Genomic DNA, 22,511 nt, shown 5'->3' with positions numbered 1-22,511 from the left:
CAAGTATAAGAAAACACTTCTCATCCCGACATAAAAATTTCACATATTTGGTCATTACATGACCAAATATCATTATGTTTGTCCTTCCTAAAACTACAAAAAACAGGCCACATAATTTGAGTGCCTGACCTGTGCTTCTGATATGGCCGCCGTGTGTTTAAAGACGATCCACTCTACAGATTCAGAGCAGGGAGGAGTGGTCAGCGAGCCGTTGTAGATGTAGTACTTGTCGGTGACGTTGGGCAGGAGGGAGCTCAAGGTGATGGCGTCCACCGATCCACTCTTACCTGCGGAAATAAATCACTGGAGTCAAACCTCAAATCTTCTCATTCTGCTGTCTGGTCTGTTTATGACACAGAATTTCTGTAGGCAATTCATTCAAATCGTTATTTTAATCAGAATGCTACAATGCTACATTAAAAATAATATGAACTAGTAGTGAGTCTTTTTTTTTTTACCATATCGGTATCGGTCTGCTAAATAAAATGTATAAAGTATCTCTAATTATTGATTACCAGTCATAGGAACGATATCCATTTCAGATACTGATATTAGCCCAAAGTTTCATATCTGTGCGTCACTAATAATAACCACTTCGCATTATTTTAAATATTGATCAGGTGTAATATACCCCAACAAAAACATAAATATATAAATTTGTATTATACCAAGTAGTAGAAATAAGTGAACATTAGCGTATGTCAAATTTCTGAATGAATCAAACAGGAAGTGCTTTTACTTTGCAGAACCATTGCTGTCTTAATATTGATGTTCATACAAATGTAAATATATTTACAACTATAACCGACTAAGCAGTTAAACAATATCAAGAATAGAACAAAAAAGGCAGTCAACAAATAAAATGGCTTAAAATAACAAATATCACCAGAATTACCTGATACATTTCAATTATCTACACATAAAAAGTGTCTTATGTTTGTTTTTCCATGTGCTTACTTTTAATCTGTAGCAACTACAGATTAAAAGTAAGTGGACTCAAGATAAAGCTATAAGCAGTATGTGTTTTATTGTAAAATATTTGTCATCTTCATCTTTTGTAACAAGCTCAGACTTTTCATGTAGTGACCTACCATATCTGCTCACACCACTGACTGCTTCCACTATAGGACTGAAGTTTCCATTGTCCTCCTGGCTCACCTGGAAATGAAAGAAAGATTGTACTGTTGCTTTATTTGAGGCGAGGTGCAGAAACAGGTAGGTGGTTCCACAGTCAGGCCGCCTCACCTCAAAGAGAACGGCCAAGGCGGCCACCCTTCCTCCATTCTCCATCACGTCGTCTAAACTTTGAAATTCGTTGGGATTGTAACAGTAAATCTGCATCTGCGACACAGTCAGAGTCAACGTCAACGCGACAGGAAGAAAACATGTGGCGCACTGCTGACACTTACCTCCAGAGGGTATTTTATCCCGTTCAGGCTGTGTTCAGACCCATCTGATGTTGCATTGCAGCGCCCCCAGTGGAAGCTGAGTCTGGATACACGAAACCTGGAACTCAGCCCTCCTCCACTTACGAAGAAGTCCCCTCCCAGGTTGATGACCACTGAAATTGTTCAGAAAAACAAATGTTTAAGCAGAACAACAACTTCATCTTAATGAAAATAAATTTACTTAATGGTTCATGAAACAAACCAGCAAGCCCCAATCAAACTGAATCTACTGGATTAGCACATGTGAAAACACCCTGAGATTCCCAAAGCACCTTCCCCTACACAGGTACACCCTGAAATCCAAATAAAGACCACTGCAGAGTCTGAATTGCAGCAGAAATGATCTTAACAGTGTGAGCAGTTGAGCTGGTGTGCAGATTTTTCACGTCATAAGCCAAGATATATTTTCACATCACTAGACGTTCACTTGTGCTGAACCTTTTAAACGTTCAGTGATGCTTAACCAACGTGCCGTGTATCCTGACAGATTTTTATTCCACTAACACCCCAATAGAACCGTTATATAAAATGTAGTCTTTGTGTGTCTCTCATGAGAGATATTTAGCTCTGGGAGCTATATCTGGGAGTCAGGGCAAAGAGAAGTTACCTTTATGTGTGTTGTTCATGCAGCCGACTGCACTCATGGAGTTGAAGCAGCATTAAATGTGCCACTCTGGGACTATTTGCTGGGAGAAGATCTTCTTTTCCCACCGAAGCAATTGTTTTAGGTTAGCGTGCCCACGACGGTATGAATAAATCAATGAACTAAGCCAATAGCAAGTAGTTCTCACAAGCTTCTCTCATTAAAGCTCTCAGATGTTAAGACATCAATATGAAAGTAATTGACACAAAAAATATGTTGCATTAGCTCCTAATTTTGCATATGCCATTTATCCAACACATTCAGCATTTCTACACAATTTCTCAGAAGCGACAGCCAGTTGATAACAGTACTTCACGTCATGTTGTTTGGCTGACGAAGATTTACTCACATCGGCATACAGAACGCCTGAAACGGAAGGCATGTGCTTTCTGATTAATTTGAATTTATTTTAAATTTGAAGTTTCATTTTCAGACACTGATGTCTTTGCAAAAGTAATATAGCTGTTCCTGAATGCAACACTGAAATCCACACCCTTTTGATCTCAAAGGACGCAGTAATTAGGATTTTATTTATATATTTTTTTCTGTTTCTTTCACCAGATAAGTTGGTTGAGAACTGTTCACAAAGCATCAAAATGAAAAGACTCATTCACCATAATCCCCTTCATAACACTTGACTTTTAATACACCAGCATGTATGACAAGATATGAAGCAGTGTAACAGCAGTTTATAGGCTGAGTCGGTATTTCAAAAGCAAATTTTATTTTTTACAATTACACACCAGTTGAGTCTAAAACTGTTCCCTCAAGTCAAATATTAAGATTTTAAACCTACTTTGCTTTTATGAAGGGTGTCCTAATTTTTTATGAACACTTTGATTTATATGGGTATAGAATTATACCTAGTTTTTCATACAAGCTGTGTGTGATTTCTGCCATTTTCACGTTCATACCACTAACATACAATGCTCACACAGAGGCACAACACGGCTTGCCGCTCAGACAGTATTGCAGAGATGGAGAGGATAGAGTAGCTCAGACAGCTTTCATCTGTTTATCACTTCAGACATCACTTCACGTCTCTTCACATCGTCCATGCTCCCCCACTCGCTTTCCTCCCTCCTGCTCTTTTCTAGTGACTCCTCTCTTCATCGCTGCCTCTCAGCACTGATCTTTTCTCTTTTCATTACATGATCCCTCAGTCGGTGCCGTCTCTCTCATTGCTCTTCTTGCAATTACATAGTCTCTTTCGCTTCTTGTTTTTTTCCCCAACAGCTCACAGTGTCATTCATCTTGGAGCTGTGGGTCATTTCTTTTTTGTCTTTCTTCTTCTTTTTTGTTTTTTTGATCGGGCTTATAAAAACTTAATCCTTCTACCGCTCGGGATTACCAAGTCTCGTTTTACACAATCATTATATCAAAAATATGCCCATATATTTACACGGTGTTAAAGCTGCAGTATGTAATTTTTATTAAAAAATGTGTTTTTGACATATTTGTTAAAATCAATCAATCTCATGTAATCACTGCTAAATGCGATAAAGGTGGAGAACAGAACAGAATAGAATGCCTTCATTAGTCCCTCCAGGAGGGAAATTGACATTTCAATGACAGCAAGTCCGAAAGAACAAAAATAAAAACATAAGACATGGATAGATAGGTGCCTAAGGCTGCAGCCATGGGAGGCTCTATCCTTTTGTGGCAACTTAATGCTACAGGAAAACTATTAATTCTACATAATTGGTGGCTGTGATAATTAGCCTTAGCATTCATAACAGGACCTCCGAGCTTCAGTGTGGCATAGAGCAGGGTGAAGAGGTGATTGGCAGCACTAAGACTCTACTTCTGGCTCCGATTGGTTTATTTGTAGTTAGTTCACAGATTATGTCTCATACCATACTGCCACGACATAGAAATTATTTCAGGAAATATTTAAAAATCAATTTTTTATTAAAGTTACACACTGCACCTTTAAGTACGGTGCTTGTACAGGAAAAATGAAGTTGTAAAGACACTGGCTTCATGAGGTTACACAAGTTTGAGGATTCGCTTAAAAAAATGTTCTTTTTGCGATTCTATGCTTGTGAAAGAAGGCGGTTTTAAACATACCAGTCTTCCCATTGTTTTGGATGGTGGTGGACTCCGATGTGGGTATGTGCCAGCCCTCCAGCTGCAGGTTCTGGAACTGCATCCGGACCTGGGTAAACATCTCGTCGATGTCCACAGGAGACTGCCGGGCGCCGTTACAGGATGGGTAACTCTTCCCCCAGTTCTGCTGGTTCAGGCTACCTGTAGGTATGAAAACTAGCTTAGTACCGCTAACAAAAAACAATAATAAAGCAGTGCAAGCCCACTCACATTTGAGTTCAAAATTATTAATACCTCCGGTAGATTTTAGATTTAAAGTAACCCATTTCTTCTTGCTGTGTGTTTATTTTTTTGTTTACATTTTCTTTGTTTATCTGGCAATGTGGTGGTCCGAATCGTTGTCTGAGTTCCTGACAGATTTACTTTCACAAGTGAAGCATTAAGGCTTCACTTTTATACATATAAAAGATAAATATTAGGAATTGCTTTGTGCCTATTACCAACGTAATGGAAACAGATATGAAAAAGAAATGGAGAAAAGAAAAGTACAAAGCTGTGGAAAAGATTTAAAGGGAAAGGAGATATGAGGAGAGAAAGAAGCATAGGGAGAATATAAGTCAATACCCTAAAAGTCTGAGAGAAAACCCCCCGACAAACGACATAACTGAAAAGTACACAACACTAGTCTATTTGAGATATATTTAGCAGCAGCCGCAGCTCAATATGGAGCGAGTGCAAAACCATTTAAGAACAGAGACTTTGGGATTCCAGAGAACCACAGTGGGAATCATTATCCACAGATGAAGACGTGGAAAAGTGGGGAGCTTTTTAGTGTCCAGCCTAAAATTACTCCAAGAAAGCACTGATTATTTATCCATTAGATCACGGAAAAAAAACAAGCTCAACATGAGAAGCACTGCCCGCATTAGATAAGATCAGTGTTCATGAGTCAATAAGAAAAGATACTGGGCAAAAACAGCATCAAGGTTGAAAAACAACCAAAAATAAATAAAGAGTTCCCCAGATGACTCGACGTTTGGAAACATATTATGTGGACTGATGAAACAAAACTAGAACTCTTTGGAAGGCTGTAGAAAGAGTTTTGAGTTTTTACTGCAGAAGAGTAGAGTTTTCATTGTGATTATGTGATTTTGTACATTAAAAAGTACAAAGCTGTAGTAAAAACGCCTCATGCTTTCCATTGCTTGAATTAGGAAAAAATGGGTCTTTTACCAGTAGTTTGAGTATGTTCCCACTCACATGCACCAGCTATGCTCACAGCAAAGTGGCACAGAAACGAATCCAAGGCCGATGAGCCGCTCAGAGAAGTGGCAGGGGGATATTCTCTGAACATTTTTTTTTTTAATGTTTATGACTAAATGAGCTTTTGGCTGAATAATCTTCTACATGTTTGTCTTTGTTCTATTTTTCATTTTTTTCAAAACGGTGCAGCGCGGCATGTGCTGGAAGTCACTGATGCGGTGTTGGCGTGTGTGGTTTTGTGTTTTATAAGGATGCTTTTCACATGAATTATGTGAGAGAAGATGAACACATGAAAACATGGAGACAAACCAAACTCAAAGCCAAACCAGTCAGAGGGCCGTAACATTAAAGACGACGCCAGCGCGCTTCTTCATATGTTAAAGCTTCATTAAAAATGAACCTTATATGAAATGCAACAACACACACAAAAAAACCCTGTAAATAAAATATGAGCACATGTCAATATTGTAGGCTCTTGGCTGAAATTCCAGACAGCGGTTGTGTGTGTTTGTGTGAATTTATTCATGATAGCGCGCCTGATCTGCACCTACATTCAGTCACATGATCACAGCTGTCTGCTGGATGTGTACGGTTTCGTTCATTATGGCTACACATTCGTGTTTGTCGGATTGACACTTCTTTGAGATGTTTTGACGTACACCTTGCACGTTAAGGTGTGTTTCGGTTCACCTCAGAAAGATCAGGATATGGGCGTTGACTAGGCCTTTACTGTGTATTACTGCAAGATCCAGTTCTACTAAAGGTTCAGTCTGGTTCATTGTACAAGGGACCCATACAACCGGCTTGTACGACACCATTCCTGATCCCCCTTCAATTGTAGGTCTGTAGGACAATGGTATGGTACGCTTAGAGTGGAGCTACTGCTACACAACACGGTCCATTGATTGTGGGACAGAAAAACATTATTGCTTGATTCACGAGACGTACTGGTGCATCACGTTCGTCGTCGCACTAGTATGACGCCACGTTAGATGAGTGGACTGAACCCCAACTGATGGTGGAAACATTCTCCTGAATTGAACAGAATCCCAACCTCCTACAGTCTTCTCTTTGAAGGCAGATCTCACCACGATGCTCACGTTCACTTCAACGGTTAAGAGCAACAAAATAAACGTCAACGCTCTAAACGTTGGAAACCTCCTTCAAAATGATGAGGAAAGATGAAACAGTCATGTACAGCTGATGACTTTGTCAGTATTGGCAAAAACGTTATCAATATGTCCAAATATGTAAAAAAAATAAATAAATACTAAATTATAGGTGTCCTATTTATTTTTTTCAAATGACTGATTATAAAGTTAAATAAAAATGAACTCCTCCTGTCCTGACATGGCTGAATAATACAATTACACAGCTAAATCCCTGTAATTCATGAAGCCTATGTTTGTGTTGTATACTGTGCTACAGTGTACAGTAAAGACAATGGGCATAATGAGGTCAGAGACGATGGTTCAGCTGTCACTGGCTTTACATTCCTGGAAGTGGATGTTTGTGTGGACGATAGAGACGTGGGCAAAACAGGCTTCATCTTGGATGCACTGCAGCCTTTGCAGGTAGTTGTATTTGATGTAGCCCAAGAAATCAGAGCTCAAAACATTTTACATATGTAACTAAGTTGTTTTTGTTGCATCACGAGGGGGAAAATCATTCAGGTTTAGGTTCTACAGGTGCAACGACTCCAGTTTTCTGGATAATTGCCGATCCTTAAAAAGCCAGACCTGCTGGTCCTGATTTTGACCTTTTTTTTTTTTTTTTTTTTTTTTAATGGTCTGAAATGTTGGTAAATATAGCAAGAAGATACTGTGACAACAGAGGGGTGAATATTGTTTACCGTGAATGTGCAGAGATGAGTTTATGGCTGGTTCTGTCAGTCAAGCATCTCTCACAGCAGAGCAGAAGAGGAGAGTGATTGATTTTTAAACCTTTGCATGAGATCAATGGACGATATTGGCTTCACATGAAAGTATCGGCACATGCACCCCTATTAGGTTCTTATAAAAAAATGCAATTTAGGAAGAAAAATTCAAACGAAACCAAAAGCGGCTCAGAAATGTCCAAATACAACAGTTTGACAGATACATCAGACATGATGCAATCCTTCAGTCTACTTCAGCTCCAGCTGCAGAACGCTGCCTCCTCCAGCTCCTAATAGCTGTCAGTATGTTGAAAATAAAGAGAAAGAGCACAAATGTAGAGTGGGAACAACATCAGCCTACCAAGCAGCTGAGCTCACATCTCTTTCACCCTCCTCTTTACTGGACAGGCTCAAATGAAGAAATGCTGACAATAAAAGCGACAACCTCAACCTTTCCCCTGCCAAAACTCGAATTTCTCACAATATTTATTCAGGTTTTCTGTTAGGGAACAAAGCCGTCCAGCTGTAATAAAAGGCTTCCACGTGTCCGTCTCCACTTGTGCTCTGCGTAAAATAAACACGCGAGCCCCGAGCGCACATGCTGCGGCGCGTGAGGGGGGAAATGTCAGGAGGGTGTCAGCGGTCAATAGCCACATCTCACCCCTACAGCTGTATCTGTTAGCATCGCCTCACACACACACACACACACACACGGGTCGAAACATCCGCACACACCGAGCGACTCTGCTGACATAACGCTGCCATGGCAACAAGTCGCTGACAGTTTGAAGACAGGAATAAAAGGAAAAGAAAAAAACCCCAAAGCCCGACTTGGATGTCACTGAAGACTGCTGCGCTCGTTTAAAAGCCGCACCGCCTCGCCTGGCGCGCGCTGGGAGAAAAATGAGGACGATTCAGAGAGGAAATTACTTTTCAGGTCTCTTAAGTTCCGTGTGATAATCAAGCGCGGTCAGACAAAGAAGTATGGAGATGCGTCACCAGCGCTTCTCCAAATCATACCTTTTTTTAAATTATTTTTTTTACTTGCATTCAGAAAATTTGAATATTATGAGCCCTCCTTTTTACTCTTCAGTTTTTGTTGTAAAGCGTGATCGCTCTGGCTGTGTGTTTAGGATTATTGTCAAGCAAGAAGGTGAACAAGCCTCTGATAAGTTTCCCCCCCAATTATCTTCTGATCAAAAAATATATGAAATCTCCCATTTTTTTGGTCTCGTTTAAAAACAAAGCAAAAACGAAAAACCTCCTCTCCCCTCTCCATGGCATGATCCTGCCACTATTAGTGACGTTCCAATAAATCAAACCCCATTTTCTTAATTTTGAAATTGCCATCAGCTCAGGCTTTTTAAAATAAATAAATAAATCAATAAAATCGGTGATCGGCCAGGAAACTGCAATCAGTGCACCCAAAGCCATTACCGTGTTTCACAATCAGACTGGTAAAATTTTGTAAACATCAAAAAGAAAGTGAATTTTTCCGTGTTTTAACAATGATCAGGCATTAATATGAATAAAATATTTTTCTTCTAATGCGACAACAATTTCTCTTTATCCTCGACACCCTTATCCTTTCAGGTCTGGGTGGAGGGGCGGGGGGTTAGAGGCAACAAAACAGAATGAGGACCAAAAGGGCGAGACAAGGTGATGAAGGAAAATATATTAAAAAAAAAAAAGCCCCAGAGGAAGGAACGTAGTGTAGGAAATGTCACATTTCCTACACTACAAATAATGCAAATACACACGCACACACACTCACACACACACACACACACACACACACACACACACACACACACACACACACACACACACACACACACACACACACGACCCATGTGTGTAATGTGTGTTTTCTGCCACTCAGAGCTGACGTCACCCTCTGCGTCTCCGCTCTGCTGAGTGAGGTAACTGTTCAGAAAACAGGGGAGATTGTTGGGTTGAATAATGCAGGGCTCGGAGGTTTTTTGGGGGACTGTCGGCTCCTGTTTGCTTCACAGTTGGCAAAAAAATAGTTGAATATGTATTAAATATTCAAATGAGAGGCTGCTGGTGTTGTCTTAACGGCGCTTTCTGAATCTGCGATATTGCCGCTGCATTCGCAGGAGACCCTTATTTTTCATATTCCATAATTATCTCATGAGAGAAAAAAAATCTAACAAAAATTATTTTAAAACTTGAGCTGGAAGCAAGATGGAAAATCATTTACATTATTATTTATTTTTTACTTCATGACTTGTAGTTTCCCCAGACAGAACTACATTTCCCAGGAAGATATTGACCCTTATTTAGGTTTTCCTTCACACCCACACACACACACACACACACACACACACACACACACACACACACACACACACACACACACACGCACACACGCACGCGCACACACACACACACACACACACACCCACACACACACACACACACACCCGACTGCCACGGTGTGACATAGTGACACCAAGGAGAGAGTTAGAGAGAATCCAAGATAAAAAATGAATCTATTATGGATAATGGAGAGGCTTCACACGCAGAGAAACGGGCACATGATTCATTCAGAAAATCTCATACAGAGACAAGCTGTCACACAACAGCAGCCACCTCATCTATCAATCAAACGCTCTGATTTTTAGAGGGAAAGAGAGGCCCCGTGTGTTTGTCAGGAGATCTTAGGGGCCCTGAAACATCTAATCAGAACTCAGATCAATCAGAGTCAGCTTTATTTACTAAGTTTGTGCTGTTTTTTTTGTGAATATAATTTGATATAAGAAGAGAAAGTCGAGTTAGTGCACACATGCTAAAGTCAAAATAGTTTATGTCCAGGATGTCAGGGGTCTGCCTGTATTTCGTAATGGCTAAATTTCACACAATGGAAGACTATATTTTTTTATTTGTTTGTTTTTTGCTTGTTAAGATGTTATTTAATTAGAAAACTAAAAACCTGGAATCGTTGTTTAAACTGAAGCCTAGAAGCAAAAAAATAGCAAAAAAAAAACTAAGTCAAAGTTGTTTTAGATAAAAGCGGTCACTCAGTGCACATTTTATTTTATTGGTCTACATATAAAAAGTAATGCTGGGCGATATGTATTTGGAATTTTATCTCAATATTTTGTAGTGCTATTCTGACAATAATAAAAATTATGTTAAAAAAAAACTATTTATTTCTTCTGTTTTTGCACACCGTAGCATTCATAGCAGAATAAACAGAAACACTGCTCTTGAAAAGCATCAAGATTTCAAATCACCACATGCATGAAGAAATGTGGTTTAATTTACAAAGATGCAATAAGAGACTTCATTTAATCACATTGCTGATGACATTTTTGATGCTCTCGTGAAAAAAACAAAAACGGGAGAAAAAGTAAAAATAATATTTTAGTCCATTTTTTTAACGTTACCTGAAATGTATTGTGTTTATAATGAATCAAAAATGACTATGACAACAAGAGAGTTTTCACAAAAAATGATAAATGATACACTAAATGCCCACCTCCACTATAAATTTAAAATAAATAAACGTTACTTATGTATTGTTTGTCATAAGGGAGTCAACCAACAACCAAAGCTCAATTCTGTTTAAGTATATTAGCCAAGGTTACAGTGAGGGGAAATAAATAGGCCCAGTTACCAAAAGGCCTTATAAAGCTGAACTGTGCGTCCACACGCCAGCACACAGCAGTCACTAGGCACTCACCTTTTGGGGGAAACGCTGCAACTCATTCACCATTAAATATCCATTGCTACGGATATTTAATATTAATTGCTCCTGAAAAATACAGTGTAAACTTTTCAATCACGGCCCAACACAGAGCGCAGTTGATTTCTATTAAATATTTATCCTTCAGTAGTGTGAAAACATGGTGTTTTCGTTCAACGTTACCACGTCTTTGGAGTCTAAGGTCTTCAGTGCGCATTGCACATCTTTCTGCTAGGCGCTCGAGATGTGTAAAAATGAGCTCTCCTAAAACGTTTAGCCGCTAAAGTCCTCGCAGTTCACAGCATCTCATGTGGCGGCCATTATCATTAGCTCTGCAACATGCTGATGAAGACTGGACGAGAAGCAGGGAGCACATAGCCTCTGTTTCTGGTTGAAGAAAGACACCTCTGTGCGATTACCTCCCGACTCCCCGAAGGCTTCCAGAGGCGGCCGCACAGACTGAGCAGCAACTGGAGCAGAAGAGCATCCAGAATAGAGTATTTGGTGACTCAGACGGCAGTTGAGAACATTGTGGGTGGTTTACTGAAGGATAAAGAGAGATGAAACACACAGGAGGCTGGATGAGAGGAGCTTCCTTATATAGAACAAGCTTCTCCTCATCTTGCTGTGGAAACACCACAGCAAGAGATTTTTAGCTCTCGGATTGTAAAATAACCCTGAAAGACCACATTAAGGTGCTGATGCGGTGCACCTGCTTCTGGCCAAGTGCAGGTAAAGCCATGAAGTGGTGATGGTTGTGATTGCATGGGAAAACAGCATCCAATTTGATACTTGATCAGTTGGGTTCTGAAGAGGGATGTGGCGCTATAGTGCTGCGGTTAGGAGAACAACTCAAGCTTTCTCAACAAGAGAGAGAAAAAAGGTTCTCCATAGGAATGGAAGAGAACCATTGTAAAGTAAAGTGACCCGCTGCCTTTTTGGTAAGAGGAAACGGTAAACGTTTTGTTCGCAGGGTTAGCAGTTGGTGCTTGTTCACGAGGCCAAGACGGACTTTAAAGTCAGAGCCTGTATCTCAAGTAAAATCGGAACGGAGTAAAGAGTCAAACACAAGAGATGTTTTTGTGAAATGCCAAATTATGTAATTTCTGAATGTGAAGGGAACATGTATTCTTTCATCAGACAACTGAATGATAAAGCTTGAAGATGTTCCATAAGAACTGAGAAATTTGGCCACAACAGGAACGCTGTTGGATGTGGCCAAAACATTTCACCCTTCGGCAGAAGTTGAAGAACAGAACTCCTTGTACAAAGTGGCAGGAGAAATGTTGATGAGATGCACTTCCATCTTCGACCTCAACATTCATGAAGTTCAGACAGATCAAAACAAAAGTCTGGATAGATGGCGTTTTGAGAACAATGAGGATTTTGTTTAAAATCTTCTACAAGCTACAGGTTTGAAACCAACTCCCGGGTGTGCAACTCTCAAGTCCAATCTCGTACAAAATGTTTCCAAATGGTTTTTGGATCTATGTCAGGTCACCTTACCAGAGCCAACGTACTTCCTGCTTTGAAGATTGTCAACTTAAAAAAAAAAAAAGAAAACGCACTCGCATGAATCAGTTCCACGTATGCCATAGCCCACCTCTTTCCAATCACATCGCTTCAGATGTGAAGGAATATGTAGCACAAGCATAGCACACGGGGGTGGGAGTTATGCATAATTAAAACCTGAAGGTGTGTGGGTGGGTGTGTGTTCCACACACAAAGCACAACTGAAGCCTGCGTGTCCCCCGGTTATGGTTCGGTGGGTAGAAGAGGAGAAACAGACGACAGGAGGTCAAAGAAACAAAAACAGGTAGACGGGTGACAAAACATGCGGCAATTATCAAGTAATAAATTCAACATTTGGATTCAGAATGCTCATATTTGGCTCAGACTCCTCATAATATTCTGAAGTGGCATGATCTGTCACGCTGCATGACACATTTATGAAAACTGTAGTGGGGAAAAAATGAAAAAAATAATTGATCAGAAATAAAAAGAAAAACATAAATGCAAATTCTTTTGATTAGTCACAGTGTGAGAACTCTGGATTATTCCTTTGGGAACATCCCAGTAAATTTGCCTGGCGGGGGAAACTCTGGCTTAACGGGATTCAGAATGAGATGCACACCAACACACGTGGCAGATGGGGCCCTGAGGGGTATCTTGCAGGCACAAGGATCCCAGGGATCCCCTGGAGACAAGGCACAGAGTAACACAGAACATTAAAGTCTGTTTTGCTATACAAAAATAGCAATGCTAGAAGAGAAAAATCAAATGGGAGTGTAGCTCTTCAAAAGACGTTTTGAATGTCCTGCGTGTTAAGTTTGTAAAAAAAACTTTTACTTTTTTCCCCACCGTATCAAGCTTCATTTGGATTACCAGAAGATTATTATTTCATGTTGAACCAAATAAAAAAACATAAAATCATTAATAATTTACAATGAATCCACTTGGGGAAACATGGAAGTAGGATTTTTTTTTTCCTCAAGAGCGAGAGATGTCCCAGAAGAGCTGGTATGCAAAATTAAAAAAAAAAGAAGGTATGTTTGGGTTTCTTTTCTTTTCTGAAGCTTAAAACATGAATAAATCTTAATAATATTTTGAGGTTCTTATGGACTTTCAGGTTTTTGTTTAGGTTGGACTAAATTCAGAATTTCTTTCATTAAATGAATCTTATCTACATTTTTAATTTAAATAACTGTTGCATTTTTTTGTCACTCAATATGATAGAAATGCAATTTAGTTTCTGTCCAAAAATAAGGCCAAACTTTTCCTGTTTTAAGTCAACTGGGATCGACAAAAGAAATTCTATTTGAAACATGCCAAAGCAATTGGGTAAAACACCTTTTGTTAGATTTTTTTGCTCAAATCTTTTCAAATTCAAAAATTCACATACATTTCATTAGTTTTTGGTGATTAATATCACCTTTTAAACACGTTTGTAACAAATATTTTGAGATTCCTTCTACAATCTTCTCCCAACAGTTTGCTGGGACTTTGGCCCATTTGTTGTAACAGAACTGAATTTGGGGATTGGGTTTTTAGACTGCCTTGCTCAAGCACTCATACCTTAATCAGCTTAATCTTAATCTTAGTATACGTTCACACCAGCCCTGTTTAGTACGCTTTAATAATACTCCAGTTTGTTTGTCTAGTAGGTCCAGTTTGTTTGGGGGGGTTGAATGCGCAACTGAACTTTGCTAGGAACCAAAAAAAGCGAACTCTGGTCCCCCTACAAAAGTAAGTCTCAGTTTGATTGAACTGAACTCTAGCGCAGTTTGAATACATATGTGAATGCCAAGTGAACCGTGCACCTCTCCAAAAAGCAAGAAGCAGACTACAGTGCAGGGCATTCTGGGTGAATAAAACCAAAACAAACGTAAGAGTCTAGCGCTAGCGGCAGAAATGTTTCTCAAAGACAGAAGAGAAATTCTTCAACGATGGAAATCTCACACCACTCCATTTTTGTTTACATTTCATGAAGATGGAAGTCGCGCTCTTCAGAGGTTTTTGTGTCACTTCCTTCATAGGCTCTCGTTGCAGCGCCACCACAGGCGAGGAGGGGAACAGGTGTCAGTGTGAAAGTGAACAACATCGGCTGAAAATGTAACAGCTGATGTGTTCGATTTTGGTGCCCAATCGAATACAGTTTGACCGGTCTGAAAACAACCTTTGTGTGCATATGCCTCTAAATTTAAAGGTAGAAACTTCTGTGAGAAATTCCTTTAATGTCAGACAAAACAAATCTGTCTTTCTGACATGGCAGGTTGATAAGTTGTTGTATAAGCACATTTAATGAGAGGTATGTAGTCATTTAAACCTGTTGCAGTAAATATAAGCGAACAGCCATGGTTTGTTGGAGGCGAGTTCATTGTAAAGGCCTATAGGGATTTGGATGTATCCTGTCTTGAAAGTTCTCCGACTCTCACTCTCTCTCGTTCTGCTGGCCGTCTCTCTTTCATTCGCTACCCCCAAGTCCTCCCTTTACTTCTGAGCTAACTGAAAACGCAGTGCGCTGTGCTTCACAATGAAGTGTGGTCCTTTCAAATGTTAATGCTTTTACTCTCGGCTCAGAGCACCGCACAAGGCGAGAAACAGGGCTGGACACAAAAACAAGCCTATGTACACACGCACGCTTTGACACACACACACGCACACACACACACACACACACCCACACACACACACACACACACACACACACACACACACCACACACACACACACACACACACACAAACAAGCGCGCACACGCACACAGTGGTAGCTGTAGTTACAGTGAATCTCAATGATCTACCAGAGGAACTTATTTGTGTTGATGAACTTCCAGACCCAACACAAAGAAAAGGAAAATGTGTATCCACTTCACTTCTGCTGCTGACAGGTTGTTCATTATTCATGTCAGTGTATCACACAAACAAAACCATTACAATTTGACGAACAAGGTGAAGGTGGCAGACAAATTGATTGTAAAGCTCTGACAAGACGACAGAGCAATCTGAAGGATGAAATGCAGGTGCACCGATTGAGATTCAGTCTTTGTCACGTATAACAGCAGTAATGGGTAGAAAATGGATTAAAGCATTGGCTTTGTATTCATCCAAGGTTGGAAGTAAGGATGTAGGTCAATAATTGAGCATAAACCCCATTGAATTTTGCTCAAATTAACATGTTTCGCAAGTAGAAATAGGTTTTGTTCTGTTGTAATTTGGCTTGGTGTCTAGTGGTTCTTAAGCATTTCAGATTTCTCATATTGATTTTCATCATTTGCAGGTAATGCACTAAAAATCCTGGGCTACATCATTTGACAAGCAGGAGTTCTTCCCAATAATATTCATTGTGAAATCTGCTGAGAGGGTGCTTTAGAAAAAGTTTTCACATTGCTGTCACACTAAGTGATCAAACTGATGATGTAATTGTAACTAATCAACTAAAGGAAACGGTTTGCTTTTATAATTCCAGGTGAGATCTATTAGCAGCAGTGGAAACCATCGTACATCTTAGCATTTTACAGCTCGTGATCCGTGGAGGTGAAGGTTAATAACCCTAATAGCTCTTGTTTCAGCCTGCTGATGGCCAGCAGGTCTCTCCTGAGCAGTAAAACTCTAATCGCTCCCTGAGGGGTCCTTACTGCCTGTCTGCGTCCACTCTTTGTTTCTGTCTGATCGTAGCTTAACTCTGCAGGGGCTCCATGCTGAGTTAGCTCAAGTCACCGAAACATATGGTCTGAGGCAGATCAGCACTTTTCTGCGGGAGAGGTTAATGGATAATACCTGCAATATATCAGATATTCATACTGCTGTGGCGTTCGGGCGTTGTACGGGCTCTGCAGCTGCAGAACGCAGTCCCAGTGAGTGATTATTTTTGGGAAAATTGATTAAGTTTTATGACATCAGAATTTTGAAAAAGTTATTTGTTTAAGATAAATCGTCTCTAGAAGCAAAAAAAAAAAAAAAAAAGTAAAACAAAATTCCGCTTGCAGCCAAAATACAAGTAAAACATCAGATGAATCAAACAGACCTGAGTAGGACCAGTTCATTTCTTCTGGGAGTTTCTCCAGGCCTTGGGCCGGCGGCTCCACCGCCAGAACTATCAAAAACAAGACAGAAGTGTCATTATAGAAGATATTTCTAGTCATTGGTTTGTATTATACTCAGCTAAGGAGTTTTCCAAAAACATGTACAGAACAAATAAAAATCAAATGCTTTCCAATATTCACATTTTCTCTCATTTGACGTCCAAGTACAAGTTTGTTACAGTTATTCTTAAAGAATAACTTTAAGAAAGGAACAGAATCTATATAAAATTTAAATAAAAAAACAAACAAACAACAGAAACACTTTGTTTACACTGGCGATTCAACTGTGGCACAGTGGGAAGTGTATTCAACTCGTTTTAACGTTTTAAAGCTGTGGGTTCAATTCCAGCTTCCTACCTGCCGTCTCAACGTGCCCCAAGTTGCCGACCGATCTTTGAGTCGGGGTGTTTTTGAGTGACAAAACTATTCACACCCCTTGAACTTTAACATATTTTGTCACATTATAGCCACAAACATTAATGTATTTGATTAGAATTAATTGTGAAAGATTAACACAAAGTGAAATACAAATGTGAAATTGAAACATTTTTTTTTTTACTAATGAAAACCTGAAAATGAATCCTTTTGTAAGTCACCGTACCTATGGATTTTTTTAAACTAAATGACTTAAATATAATGTGTAGCAATTAATAGATTAAAGTGAGTAAAATATATTAGGCATAACATGTAATAAGTGGGGTGAATTGAACTAAAGGTTGTCATGCTGTATATCTGGTAAACTTATTTCTATGTATAGAGTTGAACATAAAAAAATAATATTCAGTTTGCAACATTTTAAATGGAACTGTAAAAAAGCAATAGACACGCACTCAAAGGAGAAATGCCAAAATGATACATTTTCTCTTTCTTTGATCTTTCAAAGCATAACTCTGAAAAAAAGAAAGAAAGGAGAAAAAAAACAGAGAAGATGAAAGCGTAGTTGAGAGTCAGATTTAGGTCACAGTAACATCCCAACAACAGCATGTGGAACAGACACACTGTGAATAATCCTATAGTTACAGTGTTTGTGTAAACATCATAAATTACTGCACGGGTGACATGATGTATGCCCCACTGCATTTACTTTTGCAGTTCAGTCACGAGCCCTCGCTCACGTCACTGAGGTTACTATGGAACGGCTCGGTAAGTATTATTGGTCTTTGTGTACAGATTTCTCATATTCAGCTTCAGCCCAGCCTCCATTTTCAGAGGAGCCATTTTTGTGTTTAAGCTACTTAACTCTGATCCATGAAGCACCAGCAGAAAATAAAAAATAAAAAACACCCATAGCTCGACAGATTGGGCTATTTTCACAGGCCAAAATCTTCTCCATTCCTACAGTAAAAAAAAAATATATATATATATATATAAAAGTCACACTTTTAACACAAAATATTGTGTAGGTAGCACTAATATTGCCATAGAAACTCTACCTAAACAAAGAATGATCATTCTCTTCTATCCATTTTTACTAAAAGCTGACTTTCATCTTGTTTCCATTTGGGAACAACAGGAAGTGCTTTTTAAAGATCTGTCTCGTGAACAAACTTGTTCCAGTCATTTCAACTGTGACATTGTGTTTTATTTTGCATTAGGAGAATACTGACAAAGTTTTGTAAGTATTCCATCTGTAATGGAAACGTAGCTACAGTTCACATTTCGTGGGCAAAAAAACAATAAAATGCTGCCTTACAAACCATCTACTCAGAGGAAGAGGGAAAGAAGGTAAGAACTGAAAAGAAAGAATAAGGTTATATTGCACAAATGAAAAAAAAAAGCATTCTAAGATGAAAGCAGAAATTTCAACACATTTTTTTAACTAGCTCAGAAAAAAAGGACATCAAAGCTGCTCCATTTTGATAGACATTGGGTCATTCAGGGCCTTTTACATTTTAATCGGTGACAAGCTGGTATTAGGGGTTTAAGACGCTCATACAGTAGCCATCAATCATCTAAAAGGCAAAAGAAAGAGAAGCCGTGGGGGATCTGTGTTTTAAAGCAAGCGGAAGAAAGTGAAGGGCCTTTACTGCTGCAGGTTGGCCATGCATGAAGCCCAACGCTGAATCACTTCATGATTTCACCCATCAACACAGCACCTGCTTTCCAACACTTTTCAGGGCTCGATATCAAAAGGTTTACAAAAGAGAATTTTCTGTAGATGGTGTCACCATCAGAAAAAAGTCAAAATCTTCTGATGAATTTGCCTGCATTGATGCAATCAATGCAGGATGGGGTTTTTTTTTTTGGTGAGGGAAAGATTACGACATTACTGAAGTTCAAGCATAACAGTTTGTTCAAGGTCAAAAGTAAAAATGAGTCTTTGATTGGATGGCGAAACCTGAGGCAGAATGCTAGTAGCTTTAAGCTTTAGGCAGAGCTCTATCACACACTCCAAATATCCCATTCATGCTGGAAGGCTAGATAGACGGTTCAAACCCTAGGAAGAAAAAAAAATTGGTTGGCACAGGCATTTTTCTTTTTCTTTAGCAAAACTAGAAAAAAACATCTCCAAGATTCCCAAGATGTTGAAAGCCTTGAGTCCTTACTGGGAGTTCTGGGTGTTCCCTCTGGCATCCTCCTGGGATGTGCCTAGAAACTTCCAAAGGAAGGTCCTCATCAAGCACCTCAACCGACTACTGTTAAGCAAGGTTTATGTTTTCTATTAACCCAAAGCAGAAAAACAAAATTATTTGATTCTTTATTGCAAGTTATGTAGGTTTTGTGAGTCATCCAGTCTTTTGCACCCCCACCAGAAACCCTATGGAAGAAGCTCTTCATACCCAGTATCATGTTCTTTGGGACATGATCTATATTTCTTGACCATAGAGGAAAGTTGGAATTAAAGACCAAATTTAAAAAAAACAATAAAAAATGCAGAATTTAAAAGAAGAGATCTAAAGAAAATGTATAAATATGTGCAAGCAGAAGCATTGAAACTCACAAGAACACAGAGAAACCATTTGCTTGCTTCAAAGTAAACCTCAAACAAGCCTTTTCATAAATCTTACCCAGTCCTGGTATGGTTATGATTATGGACGAGGGTGGTAAAACCATTGAATTCTAACACTGGACAATTTAGATCATAGATCATAATTTAGTACAGATTCTAGACCAGAATAATAAATAAATTCCGAAAGTCATCGTTCTGACCAGAAATTTGAGTTAGCATGGAAGTCAAAATGGTCGCTTTGAGAATTGCCTCAAAGGAAAAAGGTCTTTGAGATGCCAGAGAAAGTATTAGTGACTTAAGTTTTGTCCAGCTGTATAGTCATCAGAAGTTGAAATAACAATTTTGCCAAAAAGTTTTTACGCTAGCTTGAGGTGGTTTTTGGCTTCACTAAAAAAGAAGAGTTAATGTGCAAAAGGGGAGATGGAAACACATTTACCAAATAAGTTCTGACATAGCACACTTCCCTGTCCATTGGTGTGTCTACGCCTTACCAGAGGCACAAAACTCAGTCAACTTCAAAGTCTGAACTTCCAGTATGGAGGACAGAACCGTAGTCTCAAATGGCAAGCGAGAGGCACTCCAGAACTGGGATGGCAGTAATGAATTGATGTGCTCCATGCTAGTTAGCAACCTCTACTTCCTGTTTATTACAGCCATGATTCACCCCGAGTCAGTAAAAGGAAACGCGCCTCGTTTTCCTTTTGTTTTTTCTTGTTTGTGACATTTCAAAAGTTCATGTAGAATTCGTGTGACATTTGGTTGGCTAGCTAACTCATAGCTATTGTAGCATGAAGCTGCTCACCACACACTCCTCTCACATTGACCCATGCTAAGTACAAAGCACCACTTTTGTCTGAAGAACTTTGGACTGGAAGTCAAATTGAACCATCAAAACCTCTCACCGCTTCCCGATCTTCAAAAACATGGCATCAATCTCACCAACTGTCATCACATGATAAGTAGCACTTTCTTCTCTTTTTTTTGGGTCACAACATATAAAAATAACTACACTTAAATCTCTTGAGTGAAAGTAACCCTACACAGCAGCTGCAGTCAGTGACAAACACACAACATCCGCCTCACATAAAACGTCACACCTGTTGGCCGCCGAACCACACACACACGCTCCCGCAGGCCCATGCCTTCAGAGGCCAGACGATAACTTATATAGCCTTCAGCTGTGTGTGGAGTGTCAGCCGGGTAAATTACCACATTTGACCTCTCTCACACTTAGCGTTTCTCTGGATTCATCCTGCTGCGTCTGCATAAGCAGAGAACATCCAGACTGTGCTGTTGACACGATGTGCTTCAGATGCTCATAACCGTTCATTTTAATGATTATGACAAACGGTTAGACCAACAACTCAGTGTTCCAGAAAATGATGTTGCATGAGTTTTTATATATACATTGTTGTCACAATGTAAAGCAGTTTTATATATATATATATATATATATATATATATATATATATATATATATATATATATGCACTGAAATATTCATGCTATAGCCTACGCAATCACGTGGAATACTGCTAACTTAACAGTTTTCCAGCAGAGAGTCACTTCAGGCTCCGCAGGGAAAATAAGCCTAAAAAAAGTAACTACTGATGAAGCAGGTTGAATAGTTAAATCTAAGACTGGAAAGTTGAGTGGAAGAAAAAAGAGTGACAAAAAACGTACAAAAGCAACAGGGATGATCACAGTCTTGATAGGATTGTGAAGGAAAAAAACATTCAATAGATTTAATTGGACTAGATTCAGTATTTTTTTATATATATATAATTCATTTTTGGCTGCTGTTAGTGGTCAGGAGTCAAATCCAGGACAACCACAATGAGGATTATCAACTCTACTTACCAAAACAAGCAGGGATGCGACCAATTATTATATGATTATCGATTACTATACAGATTAATCAATTAACTGCATAAATGAATGGCACACTCTGCAACATTTTATTCAGCAATTATAGCTTTTTGTAATACAATATTAGAAATACCTCAAAAAATGCAAATAATCAAATTTTATTGCCAAAAATGCATAAACATAACATTCGTTTTGTATTGAAAAAAGATGCATCTGCAGCTAAAAAATATTTCCAACCGCAACGTGTGAGAAGCTCGGCCATTTTGTTCAACATCCATACAGTGTGGTAAATGGTGCTTAATGAGATTTTTTTTTAAACTTTTTTTTTACTGAATTTAAACCAGGTTAAGCTAAAACTGTCACTTGATTTCTGTGTAAAACAAATCAACAGACAAAAATTATTAATTTTTTTTACATAAACCCAAAATGTAGATATTCTTTGTAGTTTTTTTGTAAACTCATCTTTTTGACTCATCATAGTAGTACGACAAAATATTGTGCTAAAACTTTAAATCCATTTTATCCACCTTTTCTTCCTGAAAGATTAATAGCAGTAATTCTAAGATATTTGTACACACCTAAGAAGAGAATCAATAGCTTTAAAAAAAATTTCACCGTTTCCACATCCAGCCTGTTTCACCTTTTATTTAATTTTTACTAGTCTGCTGTAGCTGATAATGTACGACTTCAGGCATCCTGCTGCATCTCAGATGATGGAGGGATGAAGAAAAGCTGAGAGCGACAGTGTTTCTCCGTCACTGAGATTAGGCTCCATGTTAACGAGGAGGATTGTGTTTCTGGGTGCAGGACAAACCGAGCTTTGTGTCGGCGGCATTAACGCTGCAACAGAAACCTTTATCAGGACCGACTTTAGCTGGAAGCAGGGACTGTGTCGGGTGTGTGTGTCTGTGTGTGAGTTTGTGTGCGTCTATATTAGTGCGTATGAAGCATCTTGTTCTCCAGTAGTTTTAAAAAGTGGCAAGGTAAGACTTGTGAGAAAGTTTTATAGCGAGTTGGACCAAATCAATATGGGGACTTGTGTTGGAGGTGGTGATGTGGACGAACAGCTGACACACACGCGTGCACATGCACTCAGTGTCAAGTAACCCTCTATATA

At 39.1% G+C, this 22,511-nt stretch overlaps 1 protein-coding gene across 3 annotated transcripts in view; it reads right to left on the bottom strand.

The window, feature by feature from the left end:
• ptprz1b (protein tyrosine phosphatase receptor type Z1b) overlaps positions 1-22,511 on the bottom strand; it is a 57,132-nt gene that overhangs the window by 20,423 nt on the left and 14,198 nt on the right. For 2 of the 3 annotated variants that reach the window (XM_055055538.1, XM_055055540.1), the window contains exons 2-7: positions 16,518-16,586; positions 4,162-4,341; positions 1,410-1,561; positions 1,246-1,341; positions 1,092-1,158; positions 130-287 (exon numbers count right to left, since the gene is read on the bottom strand). In XM_055055538.1, the coding sequence (XP_054911513.1) occupies positions 130-287; positions 1,092-1,158; positions 1,246-1,341; positions 1,410-1,561; positions 4,162-4,341; positions 16,518-16,586 (722 nt within the window). The remainder of the gene's footprint in view (positions 1-129; positions 288-1,091; positions 1,159-1,245; positions 1,342-1,409; positions 1,562-4,161; positions 4,342-16,517; positions 16,587-22,511) is intronic. The other variant, XM_055055539.1, reaches the window with a different exon arrangement.

The sequence above is a fragment of the Poeciliopsis prolifica genome, unplaced genomic scaffold, assembly GCF_027474105.1.
Source record: "Poeciliopsis prolifica strain line A6 unplaced genomic scaffold, Auburn_PproV2 SCAFFOLD042, whole genome shotgun sequence".
Taxonomy (NCBI): Eukaryota; Metazoa; Chordata; class Actinopteri; order Cyprinodontiformes; family Poeciliidae; genus Poeciliopsis; species Poeciliopsis prolifica.
Note: the sequence above shows the minus strand (reverse complement) of the source record. Positions and strands in the feature narration are given on the sequence as shown.